We start from the raw sequence: 23,162 nt of genomic DNA on the forward strand, positions 1-23,162 counted from the left end.
AATCTAAAAAAATAATCTGACCCTAATAAAGTTTTATATTGTAAAAAAAATATATTTATATAAATAATTTCCTCTATCTAATTTTAAATTTTAATTATGATATTATATATTTTTTATTATCTTTATTTATTATTATTTTTATTTATCAACACAATCTTCTTCATCATGAACTAAACAAATCTAGTTGCCATCACAATAGAGATGAATTCGAATCTAATCGAATTCAAACATAAATTAGCTCAAGTTTAGTTCGAGTTTGTCAAGTTAATCAGAATGAAGGTTCGAATTTGTTTCAAAAAAATTTAAAGTTTGTAGCTCGAATCCATTATTCAAATTCATGGTTTGTTTTTTAAATCCGAATTTGACAAATATTTAATAGCCACAGACAATAGCCACTGTAGCCGAAGGGATGTGGAGAGAAAATGATTCTCTCATTCTCTCCACCGATTGGATTTCTTTCTCAAATATTTTGTCTCTTTCGTCAATGCACCAAAGTTTAGTGTTATATTTTTTTTGTTGTTTTTGGTTTGTGTGAAGAAAAGAAGTGAAAAACACTATAAAAAGAAAGTGACAAAAGAAAAAGGAAGAAAACAATGGGAAAAAAATGACAGAGAAGAGACAAAGTGATACAGAGGAAGGAAGAAAATAGTGAAGAAGAGAGAAAGTGTCTAAGGAAAATGGGGGAGAGTGGGTGAGAAATGTTATATTGTTGGAAAGAGAAATTTTTTTTTTTAAAGTCAAAAGAATAGTCTAAAAAGATAGAAAACTCATAAATAATATTAGAAAGCGGTGAAATTATAGCACATTTAATAAAAATTTGAACTGGCTCATACGAGTCATGATTTAACTCGGTTTGAACCAAGCCAATTGTTTACTCACGAGTTAAACCAAATCGAACTTGATTCTGTTCAAGTTCAGTTTATTTTTTAAACGAATTATATTTTATTATTTGAATTTGAATCGAGTTACACTGAGCTGAGTTGTCTTTCAAAACTGAGCCAACTCGACTCATATTTAGGCCTATACCCTTTGATATATCACTGATGTAACAAAAAATACAATCCTGATTTTGGTTCTTTGTAACTTTTGAAGCGAGCTTGCAATGCACAAACATATCTTCCATGCTTTCTTTCCCAATACCTATTTTGTATGATTGAGATGTTTTGGTTGCCATATTTGAAATGTTCGTTTGGACGTTGTTGCTTATGGAATTTGGAGTCTAATTTGTTTTTTGATAATGACTCAATGAATAAACAAAGCCAAATTTGAAGTCTCGACTGATGTATCTGATTATTGGTTATGTTCACATGTTTCAAGCTTTGATTACTTCAATAGTTGTTGCTTCCACGCTTTCCCTTTCTTTTGAACTTGAAACCAAACTTCAAATTATTGATCTTGTTTCACCAAAATTCAACAAAAAGCCCATTATTTATTTGAATTTGACTTCAAGACCCTCAATCTCATCCTAATAGTTAAAGCTTAGAATCCAACCTCTCAAACCACTCGGAAACCTTTGTTGCAAATCTTGCTCTTGAACGAAATTGAGTGGCTCCACTTTATTGGCCAAAATACTCAATCTGAATAAGTGGGATCAAAAATTTTTGAGGAAACAAAATATTACAAAAGTGTTCGTATGAGATAGTGGAAAAGTATGCAACAGAGATCCGCGATCTTAATATAAGAGGATCATGTGGTTAGTTGGAGACTTATGATAACATCATTGAAGACGCAATAGGATCTGTAATTCTAATAGAAGATGAAAACGAAAATAAAAATAGTGAAAACAAAACCTAACGATTGGGCAAAAGAGATTTTGCCGACCTTAAACAAAGAATTTCAAAAAGATACTAAGGAAAATGGTGTGTCCACGGTGGCAAAGGATAGTGGTGGTCGTAATTGGGTTGTGGCAAATATTAACTAAATCATAAAAGGGTTGTTTCATCATTTCAACCTTATAATAAGGATATAAAAGTAATTTTATTATTACATTGATATTAAAGATTCAAAATTTAACTAAGGGGTAATTTTATATTTTAAATGTTTTATTGAAAACAATTTAACAGAAAGTTCAAGCAAAAAATGGGGGAAAGAGTCAGCCAATTATAAATCAAATCATGATCCTCATGCACCTTTTACGTCTGCTAAGATTTTCGAAGGGGCAAACGACTTATTCCCACCTAAAGTTTAGTCGATTTTCATATATACACTTATAAGATTTCAAAAACTTAAAAATTTATTTACGAGTTATTAAATCTAACCGAAACTGTTAATTATAAGAGGTAAAATCGTTATTTTATCACTAAATCCTAAAACTTTTTTTCTAGAATTAAGTTTTAAAAAATTTATTTATTTATTTTAAAGATATTTTATTTTTTCTCTAATGATTGAAAACCATTTTTATTATCAGTCGATATTTTTATCATTTTTTTCTTTTTTCGTTAGCCTTTTTACTGTAACAATTTTATTGAACAAAGATGAATAGTCATCTTCGATAAGAAGATGAATCTTTTGACAAACATAATAAAGTAATTATATTTATTACAATTGATATTTAAGCGTCAAAATTTAATTAAGGGTAATTTTATATTTTCAATGTTTTATATAAAAAATTTAACGGAAAGTTCAAGCGAAAAATGGGGAAAATAGTCAGCCAATTATAAACCAAGTCATGACTCATGATCCTCCCGCACCTTTTACATTGTGTAAGATTTTCCAAGGGGATAAACGTCAATACCCCAGTCAAGATTTTCTAGAAGCCATCCAAGATGTCCACACCTTGAGGGTTGTTAATTAAAGAATTTTGTATGAATTTGATGTGGTTAGGTGATTTGGACTTTTCAATGGGGAAAAATAATTTTCCACCCAAACATGTAATAATTCAAAAACTTAAATTTTTATTTATGATTCAATTTTTATTAAGTGTTTTTTAATTAAAAATAAAAATAAAGTAGTCATTTTATTATTTATATTAAAAAGATATAAAATTTATTATTTTTTATTAGGTTTTAAAAACTAATATTTTACCATCGTTTAAAGTTTTTAAGTTTTAAAAAATAATATTTTTATCCCCAAACTTAAGGTTTTCATAATTTTCAAATTATAGTTATTCCTCAAAACTTTCAAAAATAATAATTTTACTCTAACTCTTCAACTTTAATTTTTGGTATCCCTTCCGATGTTATCTTCGACTTCATCCTTCTCTTAGTGCGTTGGTAAGTAGTGCGATGAAGAGTTAGAGATCTCTTTATTGCACTACTTATTGACGCATCAGGAGAAAGAGGAGGTTAGAGACAACATTGGAAGGGACGTTAGAAACTGAAATTGAAGAGTAAGAGTAAAATTATTATTTTTAAATGTTTTGAAAGGTGGTGCAGTTTGAAAAATATGAAAATTTTAGGTTTAGGGGTAAAAATATTACTTTTTTAAATTTAAAAACTTTAGATGAGGGTGAAATATTAATTTTTAAAACTTAAAAAAAAAAATTTTTATATTTTTTTAATATAAACAATAAAACAATCGTTTTCCTCTCATTTCTAATAAAAAAGTTAACAAAAATTAGGGGTTGGAGTTGAATTTTTCACCTGTCACTTTGAATGTCAGCTAAAACCTTTGGGTGGGACATAGTCCTTTTCCCTTTTCCATGAGACTTTTCTGATCTCCCGATGTCAATACGAGTGTGGTCCTGGAGTTACTGAATCTGCAGACGTTAATTATATCACATTTCAAGTCCTCAACCCTCAACAACCCATCTACATGTATTCAGTTCTATAGAGATAATAAAACTAGATCAGTATCTTACACGTGTGCGCCGCCGGAAAAAATGGAGACGCCGCTTCTCAACGGTGAAGTCATTGAAGACTATGCGCCGGTGAGAAGTTGGAAGGAAATGAAGTCAATGTTCTGGACTGAGACTGTGAAGATATGGAAGATTGCAGGTCCCTTGGTTTTTAATATATTGTGTCAATATGGGACGAACTCGATTACCAGTATATTTGTTGGGCATCTTGGGGATATTCAACTCTCTTCTGTGACTATTTCGCTTGCTGTTATTGGAACCTTCTCTTTTGGCTTCATGGTTAGTGCATTTTGTTTTGTTGCATCAGGGGTTGACTGCAAACATTTTTCTCTTTTCTTGGTTTTTTTCGTGTGTGTTTTATTCTGGTTCAGTTTCATTGTAAAAGATGTTATCTCTGATAATATGCATTGTGGGTTTGTGTTTCCAAGTATGTTTGGATGTTGCCTCTGTTCTGTTTGTTTGTTGATGTATTTGTTTCTGAGAAACTTTAAATTTTCCTTTTTCCCCTTTTCCTGAGAAAATTCTTCATGAGTTCTTGATATAGAAACAGTGCAGTGGTGGACTGGTGGGTTTTGCTGCCGTTCCTTCAAGCTAAAGCTTTTTATTTCTTCATTTTCATTCATGATGAACAGAAAGAACCTGAATTTTTTGTGCAAAATTGTAGCTTGGTATGGGGAGTGCTCTGGAGACGCTGTGTGGCCAAGCTTTTGGAGCTGGGCAAGTTCACATGCTGGGTGTCTATATGCAGAGGTCTTGGATAATCTTATGGGTGAGCTGTATAATTCTCTTGCCCATCTACATATTTGCCACTCCAATCCTAAAACTTCTTGGGCAAGAAGATGAAATAGCTGATCTAGCTGGACAATTCACCCTCTTAATTATCCCTCAATTGTTCTCACTTGCCATCAATTTTCCCACCCAGAAGTTCCTTCAGGCTCAAAGCAAAGTTAGTGTCATTGCTTGGATTGGATTCGTAGCTCTGATCATTCACATTGTACTGCTTTATCTCTTCGTTTATGCATTCGATTGGGGCACAACTGGTGCGGCGATAGCGTTTGATATCACATCTTGGGAAATAAGCATTGCACAAGTTATATATGTGACAGGCTGGTGCAAGGAGGGATGGCATGGCTTCTCTTGGTCAGCATTTCATGACATTTGGGCGTTTGTTCGGCTTTCAGTTGCGTCAGCTGTTATGCTTTGCCTCGAAGTTTGGTATATGATGAGCATTATCATTCTCACTGGCCACCTTGATAATGCAGTGATTGCTGTTGGTTCCCTTTCTATATGGTGAGTTCATAATAAAAACCTGTTTAAACCGTTTGTGCCACCATGATTTTTCCTTTTCTATGCCTATCTCCCTGAATAATCTGAACTTGTCTTGGAATTTACTTGTTTGCTGTAATGTTTCAGCATGAACTTGAACGGGTGGGAAGCTATGCTATTCATTGGAATAAATGCTGCAATAAGGTAAACCACAGGCTCAATCTATCAGAATCCAGTATACTAAATGCAGTTTCTTCATCGACTAGGACTAATTTTTCTGTCTTTCCCATGTCAGTGTCCGCGTCTCCAACGAGCTTGGATTGGGGCGTCCTAAGGCTGCAAAATACTCTGTCTATGTGACAGTGTTTCAATCTCTTCTAATAGGACTTTTTTTCATGGTGGTTATATTGATAACAAAGGACTATTTTGCTGTCATCTTCACAAGCAGCAAAGATTTGCAGATTGCTGTGGCTAAATTAGCATTCCTCCTTGGTATCACCATGGTCCTTAACAGTGTACAGCCCGTAATATCAGGTAACAATCTGAGATTCCCCACAAAACCGATGCCCTTCATCGTCTTCTTTATTATTCTCCTCTAATTACATCTCACTTTTCTCAGGTGTTGCTGTTGGCGGTGGATGGCAAGCATTGGTGGCTTATATCAATATAGGTTCTTACTACATATTTGGACTCCCTCTTGGTTATCTCCTTGGTTATAAAGCAAAATTGGGCGTGAAGGTACAATACTTTTCCCCATTGCTTGTTGAGCAATACTATATGTGCAAACAAATTGGACAAACTTATTCATACAATCTTATATGGTATCATCTGATTAGGTGGTGATTTTAAAGTAAAAGAACAAGTATATAATTACATCGTCCAGTCTCAAGTTGACACATCATTTTCTACGCATAATTTTATTTTGCATGTTTGCTTGTTGGGCTGTCAATGATTTCCTGTGATTTTTGCTGATAATTTTCACCTATATAGGGACTTTGGTCAGGCATGATATGCGGAACTGCATTGCAAACATTGCTGCTCTTGATTGTACTTTACAGAACCAACTGGAGCAAGGAGGTAACTATAACCTGTTTTTGCAATTTACAGAATCAGAATTCAGAATGAGTTAAGTGAACATTATGAATTGAATTGCAGGTGGAACAAACGACAGAGCGCATGCAGAGGTGGGGCGGTCAAGCCATTGATTCAGCGAAGAATGAAGATAACAACTGAAACGCTGAATCGTTCCTCAAGTCTCTACTGATTTGTCCCTGTTTCTAAAGATTTTGTTTGTGAACTAGTTATCAGAGATATGCTACCATTTTTTGCAGATGGGCATTTCGCATTTCAAAGGCAAATTTTATTAGCATAGTAACCCATTTCTCAATCTGAAAAGAGGGATTGGTTACTGATAGAATTATGAATGGTAAGGATATGAATACGATCTAATATTTTTACGTATTTATATGCAGAATTTTACTTAAATAAGACATGTTCCTATATTGGAAAATATAACCTTTTAATATGAGGTTTATATGGCTTTGAGATCTCCGATCTTAATAATTAGTTTTAGTTTTTGTAGTGTAGTTCTTCTAAAATTTTTATCAACCCAATATCGATATTTCACTTAGTTCACTAAAATATCAGTTCAAATTAAAAGATTTATTTGTGGGCAAATGAGTCTTGTGATAACATGTTAAAACTATATCCAGATTGACCATCGCTTTCAAACCCTCTTCCTCTTGAGCCTCATTGATATCATGAGAGCTCAGGAATGGCAAAGTGTAATTCTGGACTGAACTTGTTTGCAAGAGAAAGCCTGCACAGATGGCCTAAGTCACCTTGTGTAAGCTTCTTAATAACTATATTAATGTTTTTAATGGAAAAAATTGTCACATTTTAAGATTATTGAAAATTCGGTGATACCTCGATTCCTTTAATACAAACAAAAAAAAGCAAAAATTTGGTTCTTTTAATCAAAAATCTAAAAATTTAATCCATTTAATGAAAAAATATAAATATGTGATAATTGGGTACTTTCACTGTATCATAATAAAATGAGTTGGGTTGTGAACGGGTTGAGCATGAGTTGGGTTATAAACGGGTTGAGTCCACCCGAACCGTTATTGTACCCTGAACCATACTGTAAAACCCTAAGCCAAACTAAAACAGAAAAAATTGGCAAAACCCCACCGTTTCGTTTGTCTTTCTCCAAAACAATGCTCTCTCGTCTCCTCCCCAAACCCTCGCATTTCCGTCTAATTACACATCTTTATTCTAAATCTCAACCCTATCCCCAAAACCCTTACTTCTCTCCCCTTCTCAACTTTTCTCGGTTTCTCTCCACCAACAACAACGACAACAACGGCAATAACAGCAGGGGTCAGTCTACGTCCAATCTCTGGAACCTTTCTCGGGAAAATGACGGAAAATTCGACCAGATCTTTACCGACTCGGAGAGGAAACTTGATGCTGGCAGTAAAGATGTTTTCAATAAGAGTGGAGGTGATTGGTTGACTCCGGGGCCGACGGAGGATCAGTACAAGCCGTGGAGTTTTGTAGAGGAAGCGAAGGATGATGAGGTGTTCGATATCGGGGAGGGTGTACGGGCAGTTGATGAAACTTTGAGTCAGAGTAGTGTAAGTGTCGATAGTGAGAGGACTCCAGAGGAGCAGGAGAAGCTTGAGAGGGAGGAGAAAGAACTTTCTGCTATACTCAAAGGCAAGCATTTTTTTTTTTAAATCTATAATATAATTAATTTGATTAGTAATAAAGTTTAGAATTAAATAAAGTTTTGAATTGTTTTTAATCATAAGCTTCAAGTGGCCCATGAAATTTAGCTAAAATAGTCTTTGGTTAGCCTGTGAGTTTAGGTGGAAGTGGATCTTGTTTATGGATTTAGTGCAATTATCTGATACGGTTGATTAGGAGTTTGTATTTGGAAGCACACATGACTAAGCGTGATGCTGTGATGGCAGATGGATAGGGTTATAAGCTTGAGAAATTAGAAGTTCAACAGATTGAGGTTTCTCGTGGTGGAGAGAAGAAAGTAGCCATGAGGATGAAGATTGTGGATTGTGCTTTCAATTTGTTTCAGGAATTATTTTTATTTGAAGCATATTTGTGCTATATAATTTCTTGACAGTTGGTTTTACTATCGCATGTAATCTTTACCTAGATAATTGCTGAAGGTATCATTTTTCTATTCTTGCTTTCAGGTCCAAGTCGAGCATTTGGTGATCTTATGGCAGCATCTGGTATCACTGACGCAATGCTAGATAGTTTGATTGCTCTGAAGGATTTGGAAGGGGTTGAGGGATTGCCCCCTCTTAGTGAAATAGAAGAGATTCGTTATGAGAAGAATACAAGAAGATCAACAAGAGCTGAAATAGAACGCCAGAAACAGGAGGAAGTTGCCAAAGCAAGAGTAAGACAAGTGGATGATAAGGGTAGGGCTTATGGAACAGGAAGAAGGAAATGCAGTATAGCCCGTGTTTGGATTCATCCTGGTGAAGGAAAGTTTATAGTTAATGATAAAGAATTTGATGTCTATTTCCCAATGCTTGATCACCGTGCTGCTCTTCTTCGACCTTTCTCAGAGACAAAAACCTTGGGACTTTGGGATGTTAATTGTACTGTTAAAGGTGGTGGTGTCTCAGGTGAGCCTAATGTTTGTAGCTACAGATCATACAATTTTATCTATAGAATGTTTATTATCATTCTGAATTTCCTGTTGAAAATATTGTTGTTCATTCACCTTTTGTTTATCATATTCACTTTGTTAAATAATCTCTTCAGTGCATTTTTTAGCTTTGTCAATGTGCGCTTTTCACATGAACATTCTGTCTGTAAACCCACTAATTTATGTGCATGTTCTTCTTGTTTTGTGTTTTGGCTTGTATTTGTTTCTTTTCTTAGCTGTGTTTGTTCATGGTTTTTCTTTCACTTTTTAGTTTTATTTTCTTTGTGCCATGAAGTTGGAATGCACTTTTTGTAATGTTTATTTGAAATGTTTTCTTGAATCTATCTTTCGTATAGAACTGAAATTAGACAAATATTTAAACTTGATTATAAAGAGTGTGATCCGAAAGAGTTGAGCTTCATCAGCTCCTCGATTAACTTGGCTTAGGCTAATAAGGCCAGGCACTTCATTTTAATCTCCTTTGCAGATTAAGCATGAAACAAATTGGTTAGTAATATGAAAAGAGTTTTCTTAGGTTCTTCTGATACAAAAGTTAGAATTTATAATGATTTATGAAGTTCTGTTTGATTAAGATGGAGAAAGAAGCAGTTTGCGGATGATGATCTGTTGACCATTAACATAATCAATTTATATTTCCTTGAATCTTTTTTCTTTCAACGGTATGTAGCTTGTGAATAGTGCACTAGGAAAGTATCATAATTTGACTGGTTGATTGCTCTTTTATATTTTCATCTGAGCTGAGTGTATAATTGATGTGTGTTATAGTTGTTGGTAGCCCTACATAAGCTGAGGCCAGCTAAACTCTGTCAAACTTGGTTTGGATCACTTAGACACCTAAATGAAATTCTTCATCGAAACCAGGATTTCCTTATGAAATCCTTATCATTTGCTGGTTCATTGAGCTTGTTCCTTAATTATATTTATATTGTAAATAACATGTTGTGAGGAGGATACTGTAAGCATCGGTATCATGTTCCATATATATCTCAGGCCATTAATCTGTACTTGCATGTGTGCTGGGATCAACATACCTTCTTGTTATGGTGTAATTCTTTTGCATTTTGTTTTGATTGACTGATGAACAAAAACCACATCCTGTACAAATTGAAAGTTAATTTGAATGAGCCTGTGGTGTGACTAATATATCTATGTTCTTTGTGGTGAATGGCGACAGGTCAAGTTGGGGCAATTCGATTGGGCATCAGCAGGGCATTGCAAAACTGGGAACCAGACTTACGTCCTGCCCTCAGATCTGGTACACTTGTTATGCATAACATCTTTTTATCTTTCATCTCGCTTTTTGATTCTATTAATTCTGATTGATCCCTGTTTACACCTTTTCTGTGACAATAGCCTGTATGGGCATTGTCATCATAAATCAGCTTTCAATAACCTTTACATGCTCTGTTACAATCTTATTACTAAAACCGCTCATGTGTCTTTAACAGCCGGTTTCTTGACAAGAGATCCCCGTGTGGTTGAAAGGAAAAAACCAGGGAAGGCGAAAGCAAGAAAGAGCTTTCAATGGGTCAAGCGTTGATCTCAATTTATTGGGATTTTTGCTTTTGCAATGCCCACCCTCTTATGGAACTTCAATTTTGTCACATTGCAATAACTTATTGAGCTCATTTAACTTGTATTTTAGCTTGCAATACAGTTTTAAAGTAGAAGTGGTGATGAGCAGTGAAGATTTTCTTGAGCCAGGTACTTATATGAAGCAATTTTTTTTCCTATTTTTTCCACTGGACTTAAAATATCCCTTTAGAAAAATGAAAAGTTACGTACACAAGCAACACTAAATTAAATATAGTATATACTGAAAATTTAAATTAAATAAACATATTATAGACTAAAAATTCATTATTTTTATATTAATTTTAGTTTCAAATATATGATTGACTAATTCTCATCCCTCACATTTAGAAATGGAAATTTTGATGTGGAACAGAATCATAAAAGGGTTACTTCGGAATTCATGTAAAAGTATATTTAAGTGAGGGCTAATTAGATCATTAATGGATTCAATTTTTTTTTAAATTTTTTCTTTATCGACTAGGCCCAGAATTGAGTTAAGAATTTAGTTAAGTTGAGCTTGAACATAGATTGATTTGAGCTTGATTTAAATGGATAATAGAAAGATTTAAGCTTGGTTTGAGTTTATCAAGTTTTATTAAAGTGAAGCCCAGCTTGATTAGGTGGGAAAGTTTGAAGCTTCACTCTTATTCATGCCTTGTTGATTTGGCTCAAGTTTATCATTTGAGTTTTAGCATTTAAGACTGTTATATTGATAATCGTGTGGCTTGGCTTGATTTGAGCTACAATCAATGCTCACACCAATTCAAGTTAAACATTTGGCTTGTGAGCTGAATTGAGTCGAATACTTTCTAATTCAAGTTCAGCTTGGTTACTAGCCAAACATAGAACTCTTTTAGGTTGAGTTTAATCCATACAAATTTGGGCTGAGCCTATGTTCAACCTTAGTATTGGCTTGCTGGGTTTTCCGGGCTGTTATCAGATCTGGGCTTGATTTTCATGGGCCTAGAAGCTCGGCCCAACTATTTGTGATCCGCCTTTTTTGTGGATTGCTGAGAAGATCTTTGTCTTAAAAGTTTCAAACTTGGAAGATATTCAATTCAAGCATATGAACTTGATTTGGATGATTACTGGAAGAAATATCAATAATTTCCTTCTAAGCTTTCAGCAACACACAAGCCTTCACTTTCACAGCAAGACTTGGAATCTTATGGACAAAAGCAAAGACCCAAGAAGAAGATTCTGGTTTTGGATTTTAAAAGCCGTTCTTTGTTCCTATTTAATACCTTCTGCGCCCGCTCCCAGCTTGTTCAATTCTTTCTCTCTTCTCTGATCGCCAATTTTTAGCCGCTCGTCATCAAAATTGTCTAAATGAAGAAAAAGGTCTGTGCACGGATCTCAAAATTATTTCTCTCGGCTACAGGTACTTGCACTTTATTTATTTATTTTAATTATAGAAAATCTACCACATTTTTTCAAGTCACAAATTTTTATCATTCAAATTAACTAAAGAGGTAGAAAATCTATGGCTCACCTCATAGTTTTAGAAAATGGATTATACCTGTTAATCCGACTGGTTGAATCGTCGATGACTAACTAAATTAATTGGTTCATATATAAAATTGGGTCTAATTTAATCAATATAAAAAATTAATTTTTTTCAAAAATTTATTATTAAAATTTGAATCAATACTTTATTTATTATATTTGAATATATATATACCATTAAACTAAATTTATTTTAATGTTAAATAAATTAAATTATATATTTAATAATAAATTATATAAAAAAAATTTAATATTATTTTTGAATTATTAACTAGTTTAACCACTGGTTAGATTATATCATCTCTTTTACTAGATCGATATCTAGTTTGATTTTAAAAACATTAGTTGACCTAACACTTGTTGAAATTGCAAATTTTTATCCTTCTAATATCGGAAAATCAAACTTTTACACATCATCCACTAGGGTAACTTAAGTAAAGGATAGGAATAGCATTTTGCTTAGATTATTCAAATCTATTTTTTCTTTCAGAGATGAATGTTCGGGGTGAATTATAATTTTTTAAAAAGTTAAAGATATTAATAAAATTCTTAAAAGATTTTTGAATTTTGGAAAAAGTTTGTGTTTTCAAAATTTTAAAATTTTATATGTCTCCTAATAATTTTAAAAATGATTTTTGCACCCAAAAAAAGTTGAATAAAACACAACATTTTAATGTAAGTTAGAGTTTTGATTTTCTCAGTTTAAGTATAGAATTTTAAATCGATAAAATTATATTAATAATTTGATATTTATATTAAGTGTTTATAATAATTGTGTAATTTAAATAAAAAGGGAAAACAATCATTTTCAAAAACCAAACAGATCACCTATATAAGTGGATGAAAAATAAGAATTTTTTTACTTTAAAGGGTAGGAATTTGTTCTTTCATCAAAGTTTAGGTGGAAACTAGTCATTTGGCCTAAAATTTTGCGGAAACTAGTTATTTGGCCTAAAATTTTGCAATTTTATTTTTATTGTTGTTGGTGTTGTTAGGATCTGACGCTTGTAATTCGGATCAACCAACGGGTTTGGATGTATGCGAAGAATATGCACATGCGTTTCGGACCGAATCTTATAACGAATTTTGGACACGTGTTCTTGCACTGTCAAATGGAAATATCGAGTCCACCACAGCGGCAGCTCGACTCTCATCCTATCGGCTCTTTGCGGAGCAACTTTTGGATCCGGATCAACCCAATGTTACCCGTATCCTTTCTTCAACAAAAGCTCATCCTCTTTTAACAAATTATTTCTCTCAAACTGCTGAGGCTTCTCTTTTATGCAGTCTTTTACTAAAAAATATTCATCATATTCGGGATAAATATCAATCTTTTAAAACCATTATTCAATCCCTTGAAAATGTTCATTTTTTGTCTTTGAATAATTTATCATGTATAATAATTAAAATGATTGAATTCTCTAATTTATCGAACCCATTAATCTCGCCTACTCCATCTCCTTGCCGGGTTCGAGTCATTCAAGCTGAGTGCTCTAAATTGCTCAAACAACTTGAATCAAGTCGAGACAAGGCTCGAACTAAACTACGCCTAATATTCGCATCAAAACATGGCTCGGCTATTTTCTTACTAGCTTTAACAGTTTCACTAACTGTGATAGTGGCTTCACATGCTCTTGCGTTACTAATAACTGCACCGGGTCTCATAGCAGCTTCGATTCAGTTGCCCTCAGCTAGAAGATTGGCTCGAGTGTCAACACAACTTGATGTAGCCGCTAAAGGAACTTATATATTAAACAGGGATTTTGATACGATAAGCCGGCTCGTTGCTCGGTTGAATGATGAACAAGAATACATGTGTTCGATGGTGAAATTTTGGTTGGAGAAGGGAGAGGCTCGACTACAAGCCACTGGCGAAGTGGCGCGCCAGCTGAAGAAGAATGATGCCAGCTTTAGCCAGCAGCTTGATGATCTAGAGGAACATCTGTACCTGTGTTTCATGACCATCAATAGATCCAGAAACCTTGTACTCAAAGAGATTCTGGATCCGGGTCAACCCATCCGGGAATTTAAATAAGATTAAAAATAATTATTTGTTTATTTATTTTTTCACTTATGTATTTGAATTCTCACGTGGAATTTCTTTTCTTGGTTTTTATTAATGTTAATGAAACTTCATATTACCCATTTCAAAGGTGATAAATGCAACTTTAAAGTCAGAATTAAAAAAAAAAAAAAGTTGGGTTAATTATAAAATGGGCTCAATGGGACTGCAATTGAGTCAAGACGAGTATTGATTCCTTGAGCTTGAAAGTTGTAAGTTCGATTTTGAGATAAAAATGACTAACTCGAATTCGATTCCACGGGCTCTTGTGCTCAACTCCTTTGTAGCAATAATATTCCCAACTAATAATACCGAAGATTAATTATATTAATTAATTAGTTTTATCTAGGTTACGAAAAGAGTGGGTGAATCCTAATAATACACTCAATAAATTTTCTTTGAAAAAAAAAAAACTCAATAAATTTAGCCATAATTTCACCTCTAATGTGAACATGAATTGTATTTTCTTCGAGGCCAAAAGACTTATTCCCACCAAGGTTTAGTGTATTCTCAAACTCTCACTTACTAAATTTTAGAAACCTAAATATCTATCCATCAACTATTAAAATTAACTAAGTCAGTTAGTTATATAAATAAAATCGTTATTTAAGTAATAATATTAAAAAATATAAAATTTTATATTATTTTTCCTCTTTGATTTAGAAAACTAACAAATTCTCTTAGAAATAAGTTTTGAAAAATTACAATTTTCCTTTAAGATTTGCATTTTTTTCCTGTATCTCTGATGACCAGACTTTGACCACGAATCGACGATGAATGAAGACGACAATGGGACAAATGAAAAAGCCAACGAAAGACAAAGATCCAACAATTGAAAACACCAATAGAATAAAAAAGCCTATAGAAGATAAATTTTCGATTTGTCCTCGTTTTCCATTGAATCGGCTCAAAAAAAGATGAATTACATGATTGGTTCCTTTACCAATTCCTCGTTTTCCGTAAATCAGTTCCATCAAAGATGAATCACATGAATCCGTTGGGTTTTTTGTCCACTTGATTTTTTCGATTTTTCATCGACAACATCAGTTGTCTAAGTTGGCAAGATCGAACCACTCTTCCTTGGTTTTCTTCATCGCCAGAGATGAAGAGAGAAGCCATTGGAGATCGATGGATAGGGCTGGACTCGAGTCGAGCCAGCTCTGCTCGGTTCGGTTTGAGCTCGAAACGAGCCGGACTCTGCTCAGCTCGAGCTGGCTCGGTATATATTTTTTTTATATTTTTTATACAAAACGACGTCGTTTTGATCCATATATATATATAAAACGGTACCGTTTTGATATGAAAAACGAGCCGAGCTGAGCCGTAACCGAGTCGAATTTGACTCGAGTCGAGCTCGAGCCGAAATCGAGCCGACCATTAAAAAATCGAGCTGAGCCCGAGCTGGCTGCGAGCCGAGCTCGGCTCAGCTCGAATCCAGCCCTATCGATGGAGATGAAGGGAGAAAATGGTGGAAGACAAGGGTGCAAATGTGATGTTTCTAAACTTTGAGAGGCAACTAAAAATAAAAATTTTGAAAAAAAAAGAAAAGAAACTCTAATATGGGAGAAAATATCATTTTTCTAAATACTACACTCATTTATCAATTTTTTATTTTCCATAGATTTCTATACATATATGTTAAAAAAGACCAATTAACAATTTCACATATAAAAGTTTAGGAATGTATTCAACCTTTGCCGGGAATAAGTCTATTGGCCTCTTCCCAATAGAAATTATAAATGGAGCTTCCAAAGCCAGCTTTAATGGCTGTCGGTCTCATTAATGTAAGCTACGGTACAAAGTCTAAAGACATCGTAAAGTTTATCAGAACATAAATTGTTATAATTAAACTCCCGCTTAACAAGTCGGTCCATAATAATGAACAGAAGTTGGACTTGGACACCTATTTATGGCTTATTCATCGATATAATGTCCACATAATTTTAATTATATAATTGAATTTATAAATAATATATTATTATATAATTAAATATTATTTATTTTATATTATATTTTATATATTTATTGTATAGCCAAAACTTTATGTATATAAAAAATGTTTTTATAATCAGAGTGAATATCAATCCAGTAGAGAAGGTAATATAGTCTAATCAATGGTTAAATTAATTAATTGATGATCGGATTAGTTAATTATTTAAAAATAATATTAGAAATTTTTTATATAATTTATAATTAAATATATAATTAAATAGTTTTATACATAATCCAATCGATTTAGTTAAAGATTGACAATTTAATTGACTGTTTTGATTTAGTTTTTCAAAAATAATAAAATTATATATACATATTTTGAGTACACAAAATAGATACACATATAATATATTGTAATATGATTTAATAATTTTAAAGTAAAAATAATAGTAATACCCAATCAAATAATAATATATTATTTATATATATATTTTGTGATTTTAGCTAAAAATAATTTGACCTTGAAACATTAATGCGATAAGGTTGAGTAAAATTATGTACACAATTTTTATATACAAACAATTAAGGCTAAATTCGAGCCGATTCAAACTTGAACTCAGCTTAGTTTGTATATAATAGAGCTCAAGCTCATTGCAGCTAAACTCGAACTTGGTTTGAATTCGATTTGACTCGTTTCAAGTTCAAGCTTTTAATTAGCTTGTTATTAAAACGATATTGTTTTATATCAAAATTTTTAATTTACAAATTTGACGAGCAGCTCTATCTCGAAATTGTTGGCTTGAGCTCGAGCTCGAGTAAAGTTCGAATCTAGTTCTACAAACAACGATATAACATTATATGATTAAATAATTAAAAACTAAAGATAAACTAACACTCAATTATAAAGAGAAACGTCACAGTTTATGTATAAAAATTGTATATATAGGTTTATTGTTTGTACATCATGTTTTTACATATCATTTTAGTCAGATTCGATTTTGAAATTTTTTTCACGTGCAAGAATACATATTAGTCCAATTTGTTACCCCATTTATTATAGGTAAGCGTATGTTTAAATTTGAATTTAAACTTATCCGAACTAATATATAATATCATCACAAATTATTAGTAGGACGAATAATATGAGTGAAAATGTCATCACTATATATAAATTTGAATCGAGTCAATTCAATTTAACTTAATGTTCATATGTTCAGTCTGATTCAAATCGAATTATAAAATTTTAATTCAATAGTTTAACTCTAATTCGGTTTGAATCTAACCTCTCTTTCGGTAGGATTACATATCTTTCGATAATACTGTACATCTGGCAAGGTAATTATTTATTTTGTCAATGAAATAGGGTTATTAATTGATCACAACTGTTTTCATGAACTCCATTAATGCACCCTTTCAACCACATTCATTTCAAAAACTCCTTTATATGGGTCTTCCTTCATCAAACCTGTTTTCATCTTCAACCAAACCCACAACTCTTCTGTTTCATCTTCTTTACAACAATTCTCGGTGACAATGGCGACCCAACAGGAGAAGAAACCACAAGACGCCACCGTGAAGGTGACAGTCACTGGAAAAACCCACGTCAAGCCCGGCAAAGTAATCGGAAGAAGAGAATGTCAATTGGTCACCTTTGATCTTCCGTATCTGGCGTTTTACTACAACCAGAAGCTGCTTCTATACAAAGGCAACGATGAGTTCGACGCCATTGTTGAGAAACTCAAAGACGGGTTGAGGGTTGTTCTTGAAGAGTTCTATCAGCTGGCTGGGAAACTTGGAAAAGATGAAGAGGGAGTTTTCAGAGTGGAGTATGATGATGAAATGGACGGCGTTGAAGTGAGTGAAGCGGTGGCTGATGAAATCGGAGTGGATGATCTGACGGTGGAGGAAGGCTCAAAGAGTTTCAAGGACTTGATTCCTTACAACAAAATCTTGAACTTGGAGGGTCTTCACAGGCCACTCTTGGCCATTCAGGTAATCTTTTTAATATTTGTCCGCTACTATTAAATTTATTAAAATATTAATATTTTAATATTTTTAAATTTTCAAAGAAAAATATTAAACATTTAAAATTAATACATATAGAATTAATTTTTTTTATACATAAATGTGTTTAATTTTCATGTTAAAGAATTTCATTTTATATTTTATTTAACAAATATTTTAAAAATAATAATTAATCTCTGATTACAAATGTCTTTAAGACTCTTAGGGACACTATTTTCGTCTTCTTGGTACCAATTATGAATAACTATTTCCCACTCTAACTTTGATAAACTGACATTGTCCACATTTTAAGTTTTAAAATTTATTTATTTACCCATTATCTGTATCACATTAGGATAACAAAAAGTGGATAATGGGTAAATAAATACATTTTTTTTTATTTTAAAGGATAAAAATACAAAAAGATCCATCTTAGGAAAAAATTTTCTACATGGTTGGTCCAAATTAAATAAAAATATAAAAATAAAAATTAATATCTTCTAACAAATTTAAAGATTGGGGGCGATCGGGTTACACAAGTATGTTTGTTTCACTTGAATTTGTTAAGATTCATTTGAGTTATGCAAAGAGTATATTATATGTGTATAATGTATTGTATCATGAGAATAATATTATGTGTATTTATAAAAAATATCAATTATAGTATCGATAATAATTATATATCATTATGTGATTAAGTAATATATTATTATTGATAATTAAATTAATATTCACACGGGTTGTGATGGAACTAGGAAATAGGACAAGTGTAATTTAGAAAGGTGTCAACTTCCAATTTAATACCTTAGGACCGCTAATGGTGGAATTAACTAAAACTTTAGTGTTCAGTAATGTTTGTGGTCCCTAAGGGCCATTTAGTTTCAGTTTTTTAAGATTATCTTGGTAATTTATCTTTTATTATCTTGTTTAGTTTGTCAGTAATAAAAGATCACAATAATCTTCTATTATCAATGCTGACGTGATAAGTAATATAAATGATAATCTGATTACTACTTTTAACTTAGGTATTTAAAGATTATCAAGATAATCTTGATTTTATTATAATTATAATATTATTTATTAATTTTTTGAGATAAAAATAAATTTATTTTTAATTAATATAATAAATAATTTAAAAATATATTTAAAAATAATTATATTTAAAGACATTTAAGTAAAATAATTTACTAATAATCTTTTATTACCTTTAATCAAACACAATAATTATTTATACCTACCAAATTTTATTAAATATAGTAATTATTTATATCTAGTAATCTTTTAAATAATTTTTTTATTTTAATAATAAAATATTATTTAAATCAAGCGCGCCTTAAGTTATTTCTAAACATTTGGGGATGAACCTGTTATTATCCCGATGACCAATATACCCTGGCTCTGAGTCGGTGTCCCACCTAGCCTGTATATTTATTGCTCATTTAAGTTTTAAGCCGTTAGATGTAGTGTCATTATCCTTTCAATGCTTTGATTCGTTGGTTTTCATTTCATGTGAGCCGTTTGATGTTGATCTACGTTTATCCTGTGGCCATTAATTTTTTTATTTCCTTGTCATGACACCACAGCTGACCAAACTTAAGGATGGAGTCGCAATCGGATGCGCCTTCAATCACGCGATCCTAGATGGCAGTTCCACGTGGCATTTCATGAGCTCATGGGCCCAGATATGCAGTGGGTATCCCTCAATTCCGGTCCCACCCTTTCTCGAGCGTACAAAAACTCGCGACACGCGCGTGAAGCTGGACCTCACACTTCCCCCTAACCCAAATGCTGACGGTGATGCCACGGTGGAGCCACAACTCCGAGAGAAAGTGTTCAAATTCTCAGAGGAAGCCATCGACAAAATCAAGTCAAAAGTCAACTCTAACCCTCCATCGGACGGTTCAAAACCATTCTCAACATTTCAATCACTGGCTGTGCACATCTGGCGCCACGTCACCCTTGCACGTAATCTGAAACCAGAAGACTACACCGTCTTCACAGTCTTTGCCGATTGCCGGAAACGAGTGGATCCACCGATGCCAGAGAGTTACTTTGGAAACCTAATCCAGGCGATCTTCACTGTCACGGCTGCCGGATTATTATCCGGAAACCCGCCGGCGTTCGGTGCTAGCATAATTCAAAAGGCCATAGAAATGCATAATGCGAAGGCTATTGAACAACGCAACAAAGAATGGGAGAGTGCACCGAAGATCTTCCAATTCAAGGACGCCGGTGTGAACTGCGTGGCGGTGGGGAGCTCGCCGAGGTTCAAGGTTTACGAGGTGGATTTCGGGTGGGGGAAGCCGGAGAGCGTGAGGAGTGGATCGAATAACAGGTTCGACGGGATGGTGTATTTGTACCAGGGGAAGAGCGGAGGAAGAAGCATCGATGTGGAGATAACGTTGGAAGCTGGTGCTCTGGAGAACCTCGAGAAGGATAAGGAGTTTCTCATGGCGGATTAAAAATAAAATTGCGTGAAAATTGAAAGTTTCTTTCATTAAGTTTACGTTGCCTTTTCAATTGCTTTTGACAGTGTGTGGTAATGCTACGTGTACTTAATTTTAAATACCCAAATAATAACATATTTAATATGTTTTATTATATAATTAAATATTATTTTATCATTAAATTAAAATTATTAATCACTTAATGATATATATAAAATATGTATCTATTTATATACTCAAAATGAGTACGTATGGTTTTATTACTAGTTTTATAGTTTGCTTGTTATGGGAGTCTGATATGGGTGTTTTCTTGTGCTTGCTTCGTAATAATAATAATAGTAATATTATTAAGTATTCACTTCTTCGTATGTTTTTTTAATCCAAACTCGTATTCTTAGTTTTAACTATCAATACTCTAATTACATTATAACAATATTAATTAATATAATAACATAAAAATATAATATTAAATTATATTTCTCATGAATTTATAAAACGAATTTTAATAAGACTGAAGATAAAGATAATTTAGGCCTTTTAACACATAAAATGATAAAAATATTTACATTATAAAAAATATAGTATAAATGGGTTCATTTTGGAAAAAAAAAAAATATCTCTAATAATAATAGTAATATTACTAAATATTTACCCTTTTTTACAAGAAAATTAAATATAATCAATTTTAAAATTTTAATTAAATATTTAAAATAATAAAATATCATATGATTTAAATATCATATAGTTTTTTTTTTTTTCCTTATCCGGTTACATCAACCATGTTGGTGGGATATTTAATTTGAGGTGGTTTTTGGACACATGAAATTAATATCCATACAAAAGAGCATTTCAAGTTGCACCTTAAATGGTGAGTCCATCTAAAGAATTGAAGACATTGACAAGCTCATGTTATTTCATGCTGGTCGTATTAATCTGCAAAAATAGTAAGTACCAAGAATACGTACCCTATCGAATTACTTGATTGATACGTTAGTCTTTTTACATACCGTTATAAATTCTTGTGCCGATAAGTATACCGTTATGTAGCCCTTGATATGATTCAAAGTAACTCAATTTCATATTCAACTCATTTGAATTTAAATTAAATGATTTAAATTATTTTTAAATTAAATTGAACTCAAATTAGAAGGTGTTCAGCTCACACTCACAATTTGAATTAATAGTTCGAATTTATTATTCGATTTAACTCGAATAAGCTTGAATTTATAGTTTGAATTAGTGGTTTGAAATTATAGTTTAATTTGACTCGAATCAATAATTTTGAATATCATTTGGATAAAACGATATCGTTTTGTTAATGAAATATAAACTCAAGTTATGAATTCAAGTCATAAATTTGATTAATCAATTCAAACTACGAATTCGAACTGAAACTGAGTTATAAATTCGAATTATTGATTCAAATTATGAAATCAAGTCAAACTAAAACCGAACTAAATTAAACTATTATTCATTCGAATCAAATCTAATTTTAGCTCAACAAACTCAAATCAGATAATTTTTTATTTGAATAGAACTTAAAAACCAAGAGGTGTTTGGATCTGGCCAGTTTGTATCCACCCTTACCTCTATGAAATCATCTCAAAAAGAGAATAGAGTTGTTAAATTTCAATGATTCTTGAGCAAAGCGGAGATGGTACATAGTATTAGCTAGGCATAATGTATCGCAATCTTTACGAGTACTATGAGATCATCTTATGTATAAAGATGGTTTAATAATTCCGGGATAGGGATAGACCATATGTATCCTATTCCGAGGAGGCACATTGGCCATCATCGGAACAATGATCAAGATCATGTAATTTGTAATACCCACAACGATATTTCCTTGGTCTAGAGAATACAACAATAATAAGCTAAGTCGTTAATTTCTTGTGTCATGATAATTACAGTTCTACCCTTCTTTCATTCATAACTTTAAAAAGGCAAAAATGGGGCTCATGGAGGGTTTTTTTCTTTTTTCCGACAGGGAAACTAAACAGGAAAAAGGGATCAATGCAGTTAGGTTGGTAAAATTTCTCTCTACATAAATTATACATACACAGGTGGGTGGTAGATGTTTCACATAAATTATATAAAACTACCACCACCGTACCCAATAATACATCAACAACCATGGCGGCGCCCAGTGAGTAGCCACATATAAAAAAATTATATATATATATATATTTTTGAGACTAGGATTGCTTCTCATTCAAGTTTGAGTTTAATTTCAAAAATATATTCATGCTAGTTGAAAAATTCAGTTACCAATCTATAAACTAACTTTTATTAAAATTTTCTGTTAGAGTGAAAGATAAAATCGTCGTTTTACTATCTTTAATTTAAAAAAACTTATAATTTCCTCTTAATTTAAACTTTGAAAAATAACATTTCTCTCTTAAGGTTTTTTCTTTCATCTCTAATGATCAGATGTCCTTTCTGTTGTTAGTTGATGTTCCCACCATCTTCTTTTCTAATAGTCGCCATTTATTGAATTAATTTCGTTAGACGAAGATGAACTGTCTTTATTCAATGAAGACAAATTGTCTTTGTCCAATCGATGGATTGACATTAGAAGATTCTTTTGATGTCAAAATAGGAAGACGAATCATCTTCATTTGATGAAATCAGTTAGGTAGGAATGTCCGCTAGGGGAGAAGAAGACAATGGAAAAGTCGGTCGATGGAGGGAACAACCGGTCACCGAAGATGAAAGAAATTACCCTTGGGAGAAATGTAATTTTTTAAAGTTTAATAATTGGGGGGGGGGGGGGGGGGGAGGGGTAGAGAAATAAAAAAAATTGTTAGTTTTCTAAATAAAGAGAGAAATGATATAAATTTTTAAGGTTTAGAGATAAAATGATGATTT

General features: G+C 32.5%; 4 protein-coding genes across 7 annotated transcripts; all 4 read left to right on the forward strand.

The window, feature by feature from the left end:
- The first annotated feature begins 3,645 nt into the window (after window positions 1–3,645).
- On the forward strand, window positions 3,646–6,547 carry LOC123197912 (protein DETOXIFICATION 35). 2 transcript variants are annotated; one of them, XM_044612424.1, is made up of 7 exons: window positions 3,646–4,075; window positions 4,461–5,086; window positions 5,210–5,266; window positions 5,358–5,596; window positions 5,682–5,800; window positions 6,053–6,139; window positions 6,218–6,547. In XM_044612424.1, exons 1-7 carry the CDS (start codon window positions 3,821–3,823, stop codon window positions 6,293–6,295), a joined length of 1,461 nt encoding a protein of 486 aa, XP_044468359.1. In that variant the 5' UTR covers window positions 3,646–3,820; the 3' UTR covers window positions 6,296–6,547. The 2 variants fall into 2 exon arrangements, with proteins under 2 accessions (XP_044468359.1, XP_044468360.1); XM_044612425.1 differs by having other exon boundaries at window positions 3,953–4,075; window positions 4,429–5,086.
- Window positions 6,548–7,225: 678 nt separating this feature from the next.
- Window positions 7,226–10,464, forward strand: LOC123197913 (30S ribosomal protein S9, mitochondrial). The gene is made up of 4 exons (XM_044612426.1): window positions 7,226–7,783; window positions 8,281–8,721; window positions 9,940–10,020; window positions 10,214–10,464. Exons 1-4 carry the CDS (start codon window positions 7,282–7,284, stop codon window positions 10,303–10,305), a joined length of 1,116 nt encoding a protein of 371 aa, XP_044468361.1. The 5' UTR covers window positions 7,226–7,281; the 3' UTR covers window positions 10,306–10,464.
- Window positions 10,465–10,593: 129 nt separating this feature from the next.
- On the forward strand, window positions 10,594–13,991 carry LOC123197915 (UPF0496 protein At3g49070). 3 transcript variants are annotated; one of them, XM_044612428.1, is made up of 3 exons: window positions 10,594–11,721; window positions 12,842–13,054; window positions 13,322–13,991. In XM_044612428.1, the coding sequence occupies exons 1-3, from the start codon at window positions 11,670–11,672 to the stop codon at window positions 13,879–13,881; spliced, it is 825 nt and encodes a 274-aa protein (XP_044468363.1). In that variant the 5' UTR covers window positions 10,594–11,669; the 3' UTR covers window positions 13,882–13,991. The 3 variants fall into 3 exon arrangements, with proteins under 3 accessions (XP_044468363.1, XP_044468364.1, XP_044468362.1); XM_044612429.1 differs by having other exon boundaries at window positions 13,448–13,991; XM_044612427.1 differs by having other exon boundaries at window positions 12,842–13,991.
- Window positions 13,992–17,304: 3,313 nt separating this feature from the next.
- Window positions 17,305–20,455, forward strand: LOC123197438 (BAHD acyltransferase DCR). Its single transcript, XM_044611749.1, has 2 exons — window positions 17,305–17,832; window positions 19,428–20,455. The coding sequence occupies exons 1-2, from the start codon at window positions 17,374–17,376 to the stop codon at window positions 20,304–20,306; spliced, it is 1,338 nt and encodes a 445-aa protein (XP_044467684.1). The 5' UTR covers window positions 17,305–17,373; the 3' UTR covers window positions 20,307–20,455.
- Window positions 20,456–23,162: the final 2,707 nt, after the last annotated feature.

This window comes from Mangifera indica, chromosome 15 (assembly GCF_011075055.1).
Source record: "Mangifera indica cultivar Alphonso chromosome 15, CATAS_Mindica_2.1, whole genome shotgun sequence".
NCBI classification, from domain to species: Eukaryota; Viridiplantae; Streptophyta; class Magnoliopsida; order Sapindales; family Anacardiaceae; genus Mangifera; species Mangifera indica.

What these genes read in the sequence shown, in the direction of transcription:
- LOC123197912 (XM_044612424.1), top strand. Translation starts at nt 3,821, where the DNA reads ATGGAGACGCCGCTTCTCAACGGTGAAGTCATTGAAGACTATGCGCCG. An exon ending in GTTGGTTCCCTTTCTATATG is followed by an intron (nt 5,087 to 5,209) that starts GTGAGTTCATAA and finishes GTAATGTTTCAG; the next exon opens with CATGAACTTGAACGGGTGGG. An exon ending in GAACCAACTGGAGCAAGGAG is followed by an intron (nt 6,140 to 6,217) that starts GTAACTATAACC and finishes ATTGAATTGCAG; the next exon opens with GTGGAACAAACGACAGAGCG.
- LOC123197915 (XM_044612427.1), top strand. Translation starts at nt 11,670, where the DNA reads ATGAAGAAAAAGGTCTGTGCACGGATCTCAAAATTATTTCTCTCGGCT. An exon ending in ATTATTTCTCTCGGCTACAG is followed by an intron (nt 11,722 to 12,841) that starts GTACTTGCACTT and finishes TGGTGTTGTTAG; the next exon opens with GATCTGACGCTTGTAATTCG.
- LOC123197438 (XM_044611749.1), top strand. Translation starts at nt 17,374, where the DNA reads ATGGCGACCCAACAGGAGAAGAAACCACAAGACGCCACCGTGAAGGTG. An exon ending in GGCCACTCTTGGCCATTCAG is followed by an intron (nt 17,833 to 19,427) that starts GTAATCTTTTTA and finishes ATGACACCACAG; the next exon opens with CTGACCAAACTTAAGGATGG.
- LOC123197913 (XM_044612426.1), top strand. Translation starts at nt 7,282, where the DNA reads ATGCTCTCTCGTCTCCTCCCCAAACCCTCGCATTTCCGTCTAATTACA. An exon ending in ACTTTCTGCTATACTCAAAG is followed by an intron (nt 7,784 to 8,280) that starts GCAAGCATTTTT and finishes TCTTGCTTTCAG; the next exon opens with GTCCAAGTCGAGCATTTGGT. An exon ending in TAAAGGTGGTGGTGTCTCAG is followed by an intron (nt 8,722 to 9,939) that starts GTGAGCCTAATG and finishes GAATGGCGACAG; the next exon opens with GTCAAGTTGGGGCAATTCGA.